At 35.6% G+C, this 15,527-nt stretch overlaps 1 protein-coding gene across 1 annotated transcript in view; it reads right to left on the bottom strand.

Annotated features, from left to right (window-relative positions):
• The window catches only part of LRP1B (LDL receptor related protein 1B), a 2,167,013-nt gene that overhangs the window by 703,735 nt on the left and 1,447,751 nt on the right, over window positions 1-15,527 (bottom strand). The window contains exons 28-29 of the mRNA XM_070768349.1: window positions 8,876-9,007; window positions 7,360-7,587 (exon numbers count right to left, since the gene is read on the bottom strand). Coding sequence (XP_070624450.1) covers window positions 7,360-7,587; window positions 8,876-9,007 — 360 coding nt within the window. The remainder of the gene's footprint in view (window positions 1-7,359; window positions 7,588-8,875; window positions 9,008-15,527) is intronic.

Below are 15,527 nucleotides of genomic sequence, written 5' to 3'. Positions count from 1 at the left end.
CGCGTCTATCATGTCCGACTCTGTGCGACCCCATAGACGACAGCCCACCAGGCTCCACCATCCCTGGGATTCTGCAGACAAGAACACTGGAGTGGGTTGCCATTTCCTTCTCCAATGCATGAAAGTGAAAAGTGAAAGTGAAGTCACTCAGTTGTGTCTGACTCTTCGCGACCCCAAGGACTGTAGCCCACCAGGCTCCTCTGTCCATGGGATTTTCCAGGCAAGAGTACTAGAGTGGGTTGCCATTGCCTTCTCTAAAAAAAGCATATCATCATATAATTTCCTACTATCACTACAGATAGTGACTGAAACTATGAAATTAAAAGACGTGTGCTCATTAGAAGAAAGGCTAAGATAAAACTAGACAACGTACTAAAAAGCAGACACATTACTTTGTTGACAAAGGTCTGTATAGTCAAAGTTATGTGTTTTTAGTAGTCATGTATGTATGTGAAAGTTGGACCATAAAGAAGGCTGAGCGTTGAAGAATTAATGCTTTTCAACTGCGGTGTTGGAGAAGACTCTTGAGAGTCCCTTGGACTGCAAGGAGATCAAATGAGTCAATCCTAAAGGAAATTAACTCTGAATATTCTTTGTAAGGATTGATCCTGAAGCTGAAGCTCCAGTACTTTAGCTACCTGATGTGGACAGCTGACTCATTAGAAAAGACCTTGATGCTGGGAATATTGAAGGTGGGAAAAAAAGGGGATGACAGAGGATGAGATGGTTGGATGATATCACCAACTCAATAGACATGAGTTCGAGCAAGCTCCAAGAGATGATGGACAAGGAAGCCTGGTGTGCTGCAGTCCATGGGGGTGCAAAGAGTCGGACAGGACTGAGCGACTGAACAACTACTTTAGTAAGTGTTGTTTATGGAAATAAACTTCCAGTTTATATTCATCTTTCTTATATCCATTTTAGCTTCTGCTAAACTCAACCTCACTCCAGTACTCTTGCCTGGAAAATCTCATGAGCGGAGGAGCCTGGTAGGCTGCAGTCCATGGGGTTGCTAAGACTGAGCGACTTCACTTTCACTTTTCACTTTCATGCATTAGAGAAGGAGATGGCAACCCACTCCAGTGTTCTTGCCTGGAGAATCCCAGGGACAGGGGAGCCTGGTGGGCTGCTGTCTATGGGGTTGCACAGAGTCGGACACGACTGAAGCAACTTAGCAGCAGCAGCAGCAGCAAACTCAGCCTAACAGTTCAGTTTATTCAGGTAGTATATGACTAGTCAGTTTATTCATATAGTAGATGACTAGTACTAAAAAAAATACTTTGCTCAAGCATTTGTGCTTGCTCAAAGTTCAGTCTTAAATTTTTCAAAGAAGAAGAATGTATACTTTGTCCTAGAATAATAAGATACAATGGGAATCTTTTACAATTTAAAAAAAAAAATGGGATTCTATCGATGGTGACCTGGAGTTTCATAAGATTGTCAACATATTGTCTAAGTGTTTCCTTATGTTTTAGAATAATCAATAAAAGCCTTGATGAGAGGGTAAAATAAATCCTATCCTTCTTCCAGGTACTGGCTAGATGAACTCTGCAGAGTATACTGAGTGAATATTTAGTGAGCACTGGAAAAGATATTGTGCACAAATCGTTTGACTGCAGTAAAACTTCTTCTCTCTACCTTTCTGAGGTCCTTCATGTGTTAAAAAAAAAAAAAAAAAAGACATTTAGGGAATAAAAGAGGATAGCTTTGGAGTCAAAAGGCCTAAATCCAAACTTGGATAGACGAAGCTCTACTATTTCCTAGTATAGTCACCCTGAACAAAATGCTTCTTCATATTTAAAAATAGAAAGTAATGCTTACTTTTCAAGCATTGTTTGAGGAATAAACGATAGATGAAATAAAATCTGCATAGATACAAGTACGAAAACTCAACTATGTTACTCCTGGCTTATATCAGGAACTTTAAGGTAATTTTCTTTTTTGTTGCTCTGTTCAGTTCAGTTCAGTTGTTGCTCAGTTGTGTCCGACTCTTTGTGACCCCATGAATCACAGCACGCCAGGCCTCCCTGTCCATCACCAACTCCTGGAGTTCACTCAGACTCACGTCCATTGAGTCAGTGATGCCATCCAGCCATCTCATCCTCTGTTGTCCCCTTCTCCTTCTACCCCCAATCTCTCCCAGCATCAGTCTTTTCCAGTGAGTCAAGTCTTTACATGAGGTGGCCAAAGTACTGGAGTTTCAGCTTCAGCATTATTCTCTGCAAAGAAATCCCAGGGCTGATCTCCTTCAGCCCTGATTACTCTGTTAATCATAAGCAATACTTCATAGTTTTTTGGGGGCACCCTATTATTCTATAAGGTATAATTCTAGGCAGTACCAAAGTCTTTGACTGCGTGGATCACAACAAACTGTGGAAAATTCTTGAAGAGATGCGAATAACAGACCATCTGATCTGCCTCTTGAGAAATCTGTATGCAGATCAGGAAGCAACCGTTAGAACTGGACATGGAACAACAGACTGGTTCCAAATCAGGAGAGGAGTATGTTATGGCTGTATATCGTCACCTTGCTTATTTAAAATATGCAGAGTACATCATGAGAAATACTCAGCTGGAAGAAGTACAAGCTGGAATCAAGATTGCCGGGAGAAATTTCAATAACCTCAGATGTGCAGATGACGCCACCCTTATGGGAGAAGGTGAAGAACTAAAGAGCCTCTTGATGAAAGTGAAAGTGGAGAGTAGAAAAGTTGGCTTAAAACTCAATACTCAGAAAACTAAGATCATGGCATCTGGTCCCATTACTTCACGGCAAATAGATGGGGAAACAGTGCCTGACTTTATTTTTTGGGGCTCCAAAATCACTGTAGATGGTGACTGCAGCCATGAAATTAAAAGGTGCTTACTCCTTGGAAGAAAAGTTATGACCAATCTGGACAGGATATTAAAAACAGAGACATTACATAGTCAAAGCTATGGTTTTTCCAGTAGTCATGTATGGATGTGAGAGTTGGACTATAAAGAAAACTGAGCACTGAAGAATTGATGCTTTTGAACTGTGTTGTTGGAGAAGACTCTTGAGAGTCCCTTGGACTGCAAGTAGATCCAACCAATCCATCCTCAAGGAAATCAGTCCTGAATATTCATTGGAAGAACTTATGCTAAAGCTTAAACTCCAATACTTTACCCACCTGATGAGAAGAGCCTACTCATTTGAGAAGACCCTGATGCTTGGAAAGTGAAGGTGAGAGGAGAAGGGGATGACAGAGGATGAGATGGTTGGATGGCATCACTGACTCAATGGACATGAGTTTGAGTAAGCTCCGGGATTTGGTGATGGACAGTGAGGCCTGGCATGCTGCAGACCATGGGGTTGCAGAGTCAGACACTACTGATCAACTGAACTGAACTGAACTGAGGCAGTACAGGAGTACTCAAGATATGCAACTGAGCTTCTGGGGCTATATTAAAAGGATAACACCCAGCGTATTGAAATGAAGTCCCAAGTCCTATTATCAGCAGTAAGGCTGATAGGAGCTCTAAACATACAATCCTAAGTAAGAATTTATCATTTCCTCTCTTTGGTTTAGACACTAAGCTTTAGTTTCTGTGAATGTCAGTTTTCTTACCTGCAGAATAGAAATAATTCTTAACAATAGGTTCTCAAAGATTAATTGAGGTCATGGTATTTGTCACATTAATGACACCTATTATTATATACATGTCAGAAAAATAAACCTTGAGAGCAAGAATAACTGAAAACATTTAGGCCAAGCAGTGACTCAAGTATAAGAATTAACTGCCACCAGAAAGTAGGGTTGCAGGTAACTAGAAACCCTTTTGCCAAGAATTGTTAATCATTTATTTTTTAAGAATAAAATTACATCTTGGTTATTGTTAAATATATATATTAACTTATAAATAAATAATGAATACAATGAATGTGTCTATAGTCATATATTATGTTTATCTGTTAACAAAATTATCTGCTATTATCTGCTACAACTGACTATAAATAAGAGCTAACATGGGTAATACATAAGGAATAGCTTAGTGTTTCAGGATATAGAGAATGATAAAGCAGACAAACTATTTTTAATCCCCTTCATAAAATCTTGATCCAAAGAGCCTCAGTGTTTTCATCAGAAAACGGTCTAACTGGAAGAAAAATGGGGAGTGCTTGGGGCAATGGATAGATGGGGTCCTGATTTTTGAAGGTGGTTTGACGTTAGACTTGGGCTGAGAAAGGTAAGAAGAATGTCGCAAGAAAAATTCCAGTAGATGAAGGATAATGAAGTGAGAAAACAGAGGCCAACAGTATAAGAGATAAGAGAATGGCCAAAATTTAATTGCATGGAATCAAAAAGATAAAAGGACAAAATAAAGTACAATTACTGGCAGGATTTGAGATAGTTTGATGAGTTCAGAAGTTGAACTACCAAAAGGTTATCTAAAGATTCTCTTCTTATGGAAGGACATATCAACCTCTAATAAAGTTTCATTCATGAAGAAAGGGAAAGGCAACCCTGTTCAACTTGCCCGGTAGCCAGAGACTAAGTAGTTGTCCTTGACCATGCGTGTTCCTCAATCTTCATATTCAATTATTTCAAGGATTTACTCTTTGTAATCTCAAAAATTTTTCCACATTCCACTGTTTTTTTGTTTCCACCCTTTCCAGGCTTCCATTGCCTTTTCCTAAAACCACTATAGCAAACTTATTTCCCAGAGTTCACTGCTCATCTAGCTTCACCCTAGATCTCTTCAACTCTCTAGTAAGAATAATATCTAGAGTGATTTTTCCAAGTAAAACTAATCATGTGGTCATACTCTCCTTAAAACATGTCCTCAGTTCTCATTATTTTCAGTATTAACATAGAAATAAACAATTTATCCCACATAGGCTGGTATGATTTGGTTCTGATTATTATTATTATTTTTTAGATATATAACTCCCTCTTCTGTACTTCATACTATTCAGTCTATACTGGACCTCCTTCAATTTCTTATCATATAAGAACACATTCCAATATTTTTCAAAATGATTGAATTAATAATTATTGTTCCTAATGTGTATATCTATTATTAGTAAGAAAATATTATTGCTCAATTTGTGGTTAATAATTGTAGAGTCTGCTAAATGGAGATAATTGTGATTTTCTCAAGATAACTCACCAAATTGCTACTAGCTATCACTTTATACTTAGAGACAGAAAATTGTTCCCCCATATTTTTTTTTTTTTGAGGTAAAAACATCTTTACTTTTTACAATTCATAGAGCCTTTGGAAAGTACTTAACATTCCTGATAAAATATGTGAACAATTTTCTATTAGATTTTGATGAACTTCTTGTGAGAAGACCACTGAGCTATCAGTCAGTCTTGGGAGCACCTTGCATGCTTTAACAGTTCTCTCAAGGCTTTTCATGGTCATTAACCAGATAGTCTTTTAAAATCTAGTCTAACAATAATTATTTTTTTCCTTTGCCCCTAAGAAAAGTCCTGAAAAAAAAATTGCATTAGCTTTTTTTCCTTCTCGTATAGAACCTTTGAAATAAATATTTGAATAAGCTTATAACCAATACATTCAAGTTTAATTAACAGTATTAACTTGAGATGGGTAAAAAGCTAGCATAAATATGAGAATACTTGAGTGCTCAAATACTCTCAGATCTACTAGTGGTACTCAAGCCAGTCTTCTAGTAGTATATATGGAAACTGTTAAAAAACAGCTAAATTTAAAACCTGTACTTTTATTGTTTTCATTAAGAAGTTAACCATTGCTCAAATAACGTCTGATTTTTAAATTTTCAGTATTTTTCAAGGCAAAGGAATTAGATATATCTGTTTGAATCACTGATTATGCCTTTCTCCATTCATGCATGTATGCTCAATCGTGACTAACTCTTTGCAACCCTATGGATTATAGCTGCCAGGCTCCTCTGTCCATGGGATTTTCCAGGCAAAAATACTGGACAGGGTTGTCATTTCCTTCTCTAGGGGACCCTCCCAACCTAGGGATTAAACCCCCATCTCATGAATCTTCTGCAATGGCATTTCTAGGTGGCTCTTTACCACTGAGCCACCTGGAAATGCCTTCCTCCACCTTCCTTCAAATCACGCTTCAAGGAGGATAATTAGTTAGTTCAGTTTCTCAGTCGCTCAGTTGTGTCTGACTCTGTGACCCCATGGGCTTCAGCACGCCAGGCCTCCCTTCCATCACCAACTCCCAGAGTTTACTCAAACTCATGTCCATTGAGTCATTGATGACATCCAACCATCTAATCCTCTGTCGTCCCCTTCTCCTCCCACCTTCAATCTTTCCCAGCATCAGGGTCTTTTCAAATGAGTCAGCTCTTCTCATCAGGTGGCCAAAGTATTGGAGCTTCAGTTTCAGCATCAGTCCTTCCAAAGAATATTCATAACTGATTTCCCTTAGGATGGACTGGTTGGATTTCCTTGCAGTCCAAGGGACTCTCAAAGTCTTCTCTAACACCACAGTTCAAAACCATCAATTCTTCAGTGCTCAAATTTCTTTATAATCTACCTCTCACATCCATACATGACTACTGGGAAAACCATAGGTTTAACTAGACAGAACTTTGTTGGTAAAGTAATGTCTTTGTAAGGAGAATGAGACTGAAGAAAAAGTGTGTCTTGTTTGATTCTGCAAGTCATGGCAAACAGCAGGTACTCAACTAAGATTCACTCAATAAAACAATAACTGACCCAGAAATCACATTATACCAAAATTAGAACAAAAATGAGGATAATTCATGCTAACCATTCAGAGTTCAACCACTGCATTTATATGTATGTCTCATTTCAGCTGTATTTTCTACTTTTGGAAAGTTTACTTTTTTCTCTTTTTAAGGTTTTTAATTTTTAAAATAAAATTAATTAAAGGTTGTTAATTCAACATTACTGAAAACTTATGATTCAACCTGCTGGGTCAGGAGGAGGACAGGAACACGTTTTTTCTCTTATTTGTTTAGTCTAGTTCTGTAAAAATAGATGCAAAAAGAAGTTGATAATAAGCCTGAATCAGAGCGAACAGTCTTTACCAATATCCTATATTCATTTGGCAAATACAACTACACCCTCAACAGCCAAAAGGAGTCTTCTTTTTACTTAGAAATGTTTACTTAGAAATCTGTTAATTTCAACATCCATTCTGAATTTGTTTCTTCTTGATAAGTTTCTAGTTATCAGATGACTATATTCAATGTAATTATAGCATTCGACAATTGTTAGAATACAGCATATTATTAAATCACTGAATCAATTCCAACTATTAATTAACAACATAGAATTGGATAATAGAAAAAGAACACAAAAGAGACACAATTATTACAGACTAAATAACAAACATTTTTAAAGCTGTATAGTAGAAATCTTTTACCTCTTGAAATCACAGTTTCTAATCCAGTTCCATTAATAAAAGCCCGTTTAATGGTTTGTGTCTTAATGTCTGTCCAGTATAGACGTTCTTCAGAAGCATCGAAGTCTATCACAGTAACATCATCAATATCAGGGACTGTAAAGGCCGTGATAAAGTTAAAATATGGATTATCAATATCCACTCCTCTGATTTCAGAACGTCTTGCATATAGAAGAAATTTCTTCATTTCTAGAAATGAAACAGAAATGTGTTTTTCTTTATAAGCTTGGCAAGTTTGAAGCAGCCTAGAAATTCTAAACATTCGTGGATGATTTAATAGGTTTTTTGCATATGAAAAACATGACCAAGATTTGATAAAAATATAAAAATAAGTTAAAATCCTTAAGTCATTTTTCGTAATGCCAAGAAATTGTCAGTAATTGATCTGATCTTAGAATTTCAAGCAAACTTGTTAAAAGACATGAACTTTACAAATCTCACACAGCCACATTTGTCTTTGTTTATAATCATAACAATATTACAGTGTAGTAAATGCTTTTTGAAGGAATCTAAGAACACTTTTCTCTATATGATCTTTGAATAAAATGAGGTTGAACATTGCTTTTAAAAGTCATGTTCATGTTTTCCCTATCAAAATTAAGCTAATGTTAAAGCATAACATACTGTAAATTTTTGTGAATCTGTAGTAACTAACATTGTGAGGCATTCTATTATTTCTACTTAACTAGGCACCTTTCTTGCACCGAGTTTGTAAAATATTAGTAGATTTAATAGAAAGAGGAGTCACAGATATTTTGTTCTCTTATTTTTCTCCTTTGGGGTTATAGTTGATATTTGAGATATGTTATTATTGTGAAAAATTAGTTAAAGCCAAGAGTACCTAAATCCCTGAGTTAAAAATTGATGAATACACTTTTATTGACCCTTCAAAGTAATTGTTTTGCAAATCAACAAAAATTACTAATAAAACAAAGCACAGTCTGATTTTCACTCACAAATTTTAGTATCAATTTTTGGTTTAAATATGCTGTTTAAGGGTTTTTTTACAAATCTTCCCAAATTGTATATTTTACTTCATATTTTCTCCCTTCAAGTTGATAATCCCCTGTAAAATGATGCTGAAGTAACTTAAGGAGAGCAGAAGGAGATTAAAGCTGTTACGTACATCTTTGATATGCAGGTTACCTACATCATCATTTTTTGATAATGCACTTTCACTTACAAATCTCCCTGTTCTGTAGAGATAAACTCTGCTAACACACCAAATAAGAAAGTAGCAAGAAAAAAAGTGAATAAGATAATAAGCAGCAAAGTGCAGCCTATCCCATATTTAAAGAATTTGTCAGTGTCTCCCAAAGTAGATGAATCATCAACTGAGTGAAAATAGCACCACCTCAAATGGTGGTTTTTAAGGACATTAAAAACCTCTCCTGCTCTACTGTGAGGAAAATCCAAATGCTAATACAACCTGAGAGGATTCACTTTGGAGTTTCTGTAAGATCTGGGAGAAATTTACCATAGCAGGTCTTCTTGTTGGAGGAAAGCTTCATCAAGTGGGGACATGCACAGGCAGCACTCCTATTATGATTGATCAGACACATGTGCGAGCAGGGGCCTCTGCCATCATTAGCTGCACAGGGATTGGGAGCTGTAATTACACAGTGAAATATTAACAGTGAAGAAGGAAGAATATATTAGCAGACGTCTGAGGGTGACAAGGGTTATTTACTTAAAGATTCAAAGTGAAGTTCCCTAGATAACACACATTACTCGAGTGATTAATATGATGATAATGACAATCATACACAGTTATTACATTAATAAAAACATTTTTCCTCGTCAAAGATAACAACTAAGATAACTCCCTCAAGTTCCTCTAAGATGAATGATATTCATTCTATTGCCTTAGAAGCAAAGGATTTCTTTTTAAGTATTTAGTCTGAGAAACAATCAGGAATAACTATTAAATTTTGTATAAATTAAACTCAAGTAGATGATCATGCAGGTGTCAGGAGTTCCAGTTGAGAAACTGCTGTTACATATACTGTGTATCTTTTCAGGCCATTTCTTTTTCAAATCAGAGGCCTGTATGAATAAAAATTTCATCTTCCTTTATTATAAAGATGTCTTTATTTTTCTTTGCTGTATTAAGTTATTCTATGGCTAAATATTGCTACATATCCATACTTACTATATTCCATCGTGTACAAAACTTCAAATTTAAAATGGAATATTAAATTTTGTGTTTGATCTCATTCTCTCATTCTTTTGTGTTTCTTATTTTGTCATTGTTAGGTAGTTAGAATAGGAAAAAGGAGTCCAGAATGGTGGTGGCTAAAAGACAAGGAAGGGAAAAGCCTGGGAAAATAGGACAAAGGAAGGTCCGAGGACTGGAGTGAGGACCTCAGGTAGAACAGACAGCACTCCTGGCTAGCCCAATTTACATAGGACAGGCCCAGGGGTAGGAGAAAAAACATAAAAAGAGGAGCCAAAAGACTGGAGATTTCTCTCTCTTCTCTCAGCGTCTTTTGGGTCATCATGCCCTCACGCCTTGAGGGTGTATTTTCCTTTATTTTCTAAATAAAACTGAGCTGTAACAAGGAGCTGTAACACTGATCCATCCAAGAGCTGTAATGCTGGTCCATCATTTCAAATTTTAGTTGTGATGAGACAGAACTGAGGACATACACACTCCCCAGACATCATCATATCTTTTAAGCTTTTAATCTCAATTGATCCAATGTTCTCTTAAATATTGTTTTTATAAAGCCTATCTAGTACGACAAATTCTATAGAACTGTGCTGGTCAACTGAGGGCAGAAAATAATTATACCTTCTGATCTCAGCAGCAATACTTTAGTCTTCAACTAATAATATTTTCCTAACAAGTGGATCTATTTTTCAGGGTAGCAATATCAGTCTTATAGACTTTTAAACCACAAAGAATAAAAATCAGTAGGTTATAATAAGAATTGTAGAGGTTTTGAGAAATTAACTGAATTTAATAAATGCTCAAGGTAGCCTTCGGCAGTCTTCAGGACTCTCCCCACAAGATAACAAAAACGATCCATGTCTATGCATTTGATTTAAAAAATAAAAACAAAAAAGAAAATGAAAGACTCAGAAATATTTTCCCAAGCAAATAAATTAAGGACAAAAATTATTAGAAAATAGTGGAAACTAAAGTTGAGAGATTCTTTATGAGTGTTAAGTCACTCTGTCACATGATATGCGTATATACTAAGTTGCTTCAATCATGTCCAACTCTTTGCAACCCTATGGACTATAGCCCCCCAGGCTCCTCTGTCAGTGGGATTCTCCAGGTAGAATACTGGAGTGGGTTGCCAAGCCCTTCTCTAGGGGATCTTTCTGACCCAGGGATGGAACTTGTGTCTCCTGCGGCTCCTGTATTACAGGCAGATTCTTTACCACTGAGCCACTGGGGAAGCCCAGCACATGGTATAAATGCCACATATTCTGCTTTCTTTCCTTTTAACATCATCTATTATAACTGATGCTTTTGAACTGTGGTGTTGGAGAAGACTCTTGAGAGTCCCTTGGACTGTAAGGAGATCCAACCAGTCCATCCTAAAGGAGATCAGTCCTGGGTGTTCATTGGAGGGACTGATGTTGAAGCTGAAACTCCAATACTTTGGCCACCTGATGTGAAGAGCTGACTCATTTGAAAAGACCCTGATTCTGGGAAAGATTGAGGGCAGGAGGAGAAGGGGACGACAGAGGATGAGATGGTTGGATGGCATCACCGACTCAATGGACAGGTTTGGGTGGACTCCGGTAGTTGGTGATGAACAGGAAGGCCTGGCATGCTGCGGTTCATGGGGTCGCAGAGTCAGACTCAACTGACTGAACTGAACTGAACTGAACTGATTATAATTGGCTCAAATGGTAAAGAATCTGTAATGTAGGAGACCTGGGTTCAAACTCTGGGACAGAAAGATCCCCTGGAGAAGCAAATGGCAACCCACTCTAGTATTCTTGTCTGGACAGGGACAGAAGAACCTGGTGGCCTACAGTTCATGAGGTCAGAGACGACTGAGTGACGAAGTAGCAACACTACAATGGGTGTCTTTAAGGAACTAAAGGTTAGAAAAGCAAGAGGTTAGATGGGAAGATTATTAAGGAGCAAAGATGTTACCAAAATGAAGACAATATTAAAATAAAAGAAATAAAGAGGCACTGTTGAAGTGTTAGCTATCTAGAGTAGGGTTACCCAGTCACTGGTAAATAGGAAAAAACAAAAACAAAACACCTCAAAGTTTTCAATTCTTGAAAAAAAGAAGAGGATGGGGAAGAAAGGGGATAAAGAAAAAAAAAAAAAAAAAAAAGAAGAGGAGTAGAGGGAGGAAAAGGAAGAAGGAGATATTTGTTTAGAAACATTGACATAGAAAATGCTATTCCTCTCAAAGAAATTAAAAGCATAATCCATGACAACTCAATAACAAGTACTTGGATTTCACTTTAAACATCATTATCTTTTAGCCTGGAATCATATTAACTTTTCTCAACATCCTATAATCATGATAAAAAGCTTTCTAAAATCAACAATAACATATTAAATTTCTATATATATATACTAAAGTAAAAAAATACACTTTGTAGCCCAATATCTGTATTAATGATAACACTGTAAGGTAATATTAACAATATTTTGTGCTTCATGGTGAGGAAAAATCCACAAAGCCTTCTTTCAATTTTTATCTTTTCTCACTTTGAAATAATAGAGTTAAATCTTTTTAATGTTATTTCTAACCACACATTTAAATAGATACTTACTCTAATTACCAAACTAAGGAATTTGGTTTTTATACTCACATCTTAGTATAAAGCAAGGATCCTGGAGCCTTATCTGGTTCACTGTCTATTTTTATGAATAAAGTTTTATTGGACCATAGCCATGCTCATTAATTTACATGTTATCCCCATGACTTTCTCACTATAATAGCAGAGTTGAACAGTTTCAGCAGGGATCACTTGGCATAAAAAACCCTAAAATATATTTTCTGGCTCTTTACAGACAATACTTGACATAAAGTTACTATTTATAAGAAATACTATTGCAATATCCAATATTAATACAAAGATTGTAAACCCCTACCAAACCAAAGCTATCCCATGTATTGTATCCAGGAGATGGGAAAAACTGACCAGTCAATAGATGCTATAAAGAATATTAACAGATGAAATCCAAATATAGGTGTGCAAATTGGGTTCATTGATAATTCTTATTATCAAAACTCAAGTTGACCAAACAGAGACCCTTAGACATATGTAAAGTGAAAGTGAAGTCGCTCAGTCGTTTCTGACTCTTTGCGACCCCATGGACTGTAGCCTACCAGGCTCCTCAATCCATGGAATTTTCCAGGCAAGAGTACTGGAGTGGGTTGCCATTTCCTTCTCTAGGTAGACATAGCTAACCCCACTCTTATATTTACTCATTGAATACATATTTATGAATCACTTCATATTCTGCCTAGTTTTAAAAAGCTGGATATAACAGCAGATAAGAGATAGTTCTTACATTAAAGAACTTAAGAGTCTGTACTCTTACCCCATACACCATTCTCTCCAAATATATGGTCAGTGGCTCAATTTAGGTTCTTTGCATCTCTTGCTTGGATTGCTGCTCTAACTTCCTAAATAATCTCTTAATTTTCAGTCTCTCCTCTTTGCCTATGGTAATTTTCTAAAATACAGACTTGCTCATATAGTTCCTTTGCTTAAAAATCTTGGATAGTTTCTCTACCTTAGATAAGTCGTCCTCACAAAGACTCAAATTTTATTTGCTACCATTTCCTCCAAGGTTTTTTAACACTAGCCAGATTGGTTTGCTCAGTCGCTCAGTCATGTCCAACTCTTTGCGACCCCATGGACTATACTCCACTAGGCTTCTCTTTTCATGGGATTCTCCAGGCAAGAATACTGGAGTGGGGTGTCATTTCCTCCTCCAGATCTTCTAGACCCAGGGACTGAACCCACATCTCCTGTGTCTCTTGCATTGTTAGGAGGATTCTTTATCACTGTGCCACCTGGAAGCCCTCCAGATTTATTTATCTGCTATTTTTTTTACCTTTCATCATTATTTTTTTTTTAATCCTGATCCACTCTGTTTATTTTTATTAAAGATATCATAAGTCTTCTAAATTCACAAAATTTTAATTTCAAAGATTTTTTTTTACTTCTCTTTCACTACCATATTTAATTGTCAAGTATTATCAGACTTGCCTATTATGCACCCTTTCTTTCCATTTTTACCTCTCCTCTTGCAATATAAAATTATTTTATCACTTTGGAGTAACTGCTATAACCATGTAACTAGTATTCTATGGTACTGTCAAAAGTATATTAATCTCTGTTTCAAAGATACCATCCTACCTTGTAGTTCCATCTACCATTTTCCTTCTACATACACATTATGCACATGGTAAAAAGGACTCCAAATTGTTCATTGAACATCTATAGCTTGTCTTTTTCTACTTCTACAGAAAGTATTTTTTTCCTGTAGAATTTCATTACCAACAGCCTTACATTATTATTTAATGAATCAGCTTAAGTTATTTTTCCTTCACAAAATATTTTCTAATGAAACTAGCTAATTTTGATTTATTCCAACTCTAAATATTAGTTTCAGTTATCAATATAAAAGGCATTAGGCATTTATTATTTACGGTCTTATTTTCTAATTGTCTTTGACATGTATTTGCATATTTTTATCATTATACCCTGATCCCTCTAGGTAAATCAGGGGTAGGGAAACTATTTTTTTGTTTTTCTCTATAAAAGGCCAAATTGTAAATATGTTCACCTTTGAAGCCCTTATGCCCTTTCTAGTAATTTTTCAACTTTGCTACTACAACAAAAAGCAGCCATGAAACAATATGTGAATCAACATGTATAGCTATGTTCAAATAAAATTTTATTTGCAAAATCTGCAGAAGTCTAAAGTTAGTCTGAGAGCCTTAGTTTGTCAAATTCTGAGTCTTAGTTTGTCAAAGTCTATGCTGGCAGGAACTATGACTTATCAACACATATATAGTTTTTCTCCTAAAATTTCCACATGATCTATTACTGTTTTGGATTCATACACATGCTCATAAACATATGCATATTTATGTTCTAACAAGGCAACAATCTAAAATTTTGAGTGTAAATTAAAAGACAGCTATAGATGAGCTATAGGAATAGCTTTAGGAGAGCAATAGATGAAAACATTAAATAATGCATTACTACAATACTTAACTGGAGAGTGAAATGCTAATTATGGAATCATATAAGACTGATGTGTGCTCTGTGAAGAAAACAATATCATTAAGATAATCTCATATTTTATGCAAAACTGTGTTTAATTGCAGTCCATTTTTCACCAGCAAAAAATAAACACTTTAAACCCAATTACTTTATTTGTTAAGTTCAAATAAAATATATGTAAATGGGGATGCAACATAAAATATATACAATATTTATTTACCTAATAATACTAAGCTTAAAGCAGAAGAATCTCAAGACCTAATGTTAGATAAGATAAATATTTTTCTCTGTCCTGTGTAGTCATTGTTAATAGTAATTAATACTCATCATGTTAATGAAATTTGTTGGTACAAGTAATTATTAACATAAGAAAACAATGCATATCTGTTATAACTATATTTTAGTTATAATTTTTCATTTGAAAAGAATTTATTTTTTTGAAGTGAATTTAAGAAAGATCTTACTATTAAGAATTAATTCCTAATCCTTTCCCTTTGACAAATATCTACAAATTATAATTTTAGTATTTGATGTTGAAGAACTAGAGCAATCCCTTATTTAAAACACACACATATAATAAAATGTGTGCAAGTACAAGATGTTCTTATTGCTTTAATTTTACAATTTTCTATCAATACCAGGTATGCAGGAATTACTTTCATCAAAATTCATATTTTATTTTTCTGGAATTGAGCTGTAGGAGTTGCTTGTATATTTTTGAGATTAGTTGTTTGTCAGTTGCTTCATTTGCTATTATTTTCTCCCATTCTGAAGGCTGTCTTTTCACCTTGCTTATAGTTTCTTTTGTTGTGCAGAAGCTTTTAAGTGTAATTAGGTTCCATTTATTTATTTTTGCTTTTATTTCCAATATTCTGGGAGGTGGGTCATAGAGGATCCTGCTG

The sequence above is a fragment of the Bos indicus genome, chromosome 2, assembly GCF_029378745.1.
Source record: "Bos indicus isolate NIAB-ARS_2022 breed Sahiwal x Tharparkar chromosome 2, NIAB-ARS_B.indTharparkar_mat_pri_1.0, whole genome shotgun sequence".
In the NCBI taxonomy this organism is placed as follows: Eukaryota; Metazoa; Chordata; class Mammalia; order Artiodactyla; family Bovidae; genus Bos; species Bos indicus.
The sequence above is the reverse complement of the archived record's forward strand: the minus strand, read 5'-3'. Positions and strand labels throughout refer to the sequence as shown.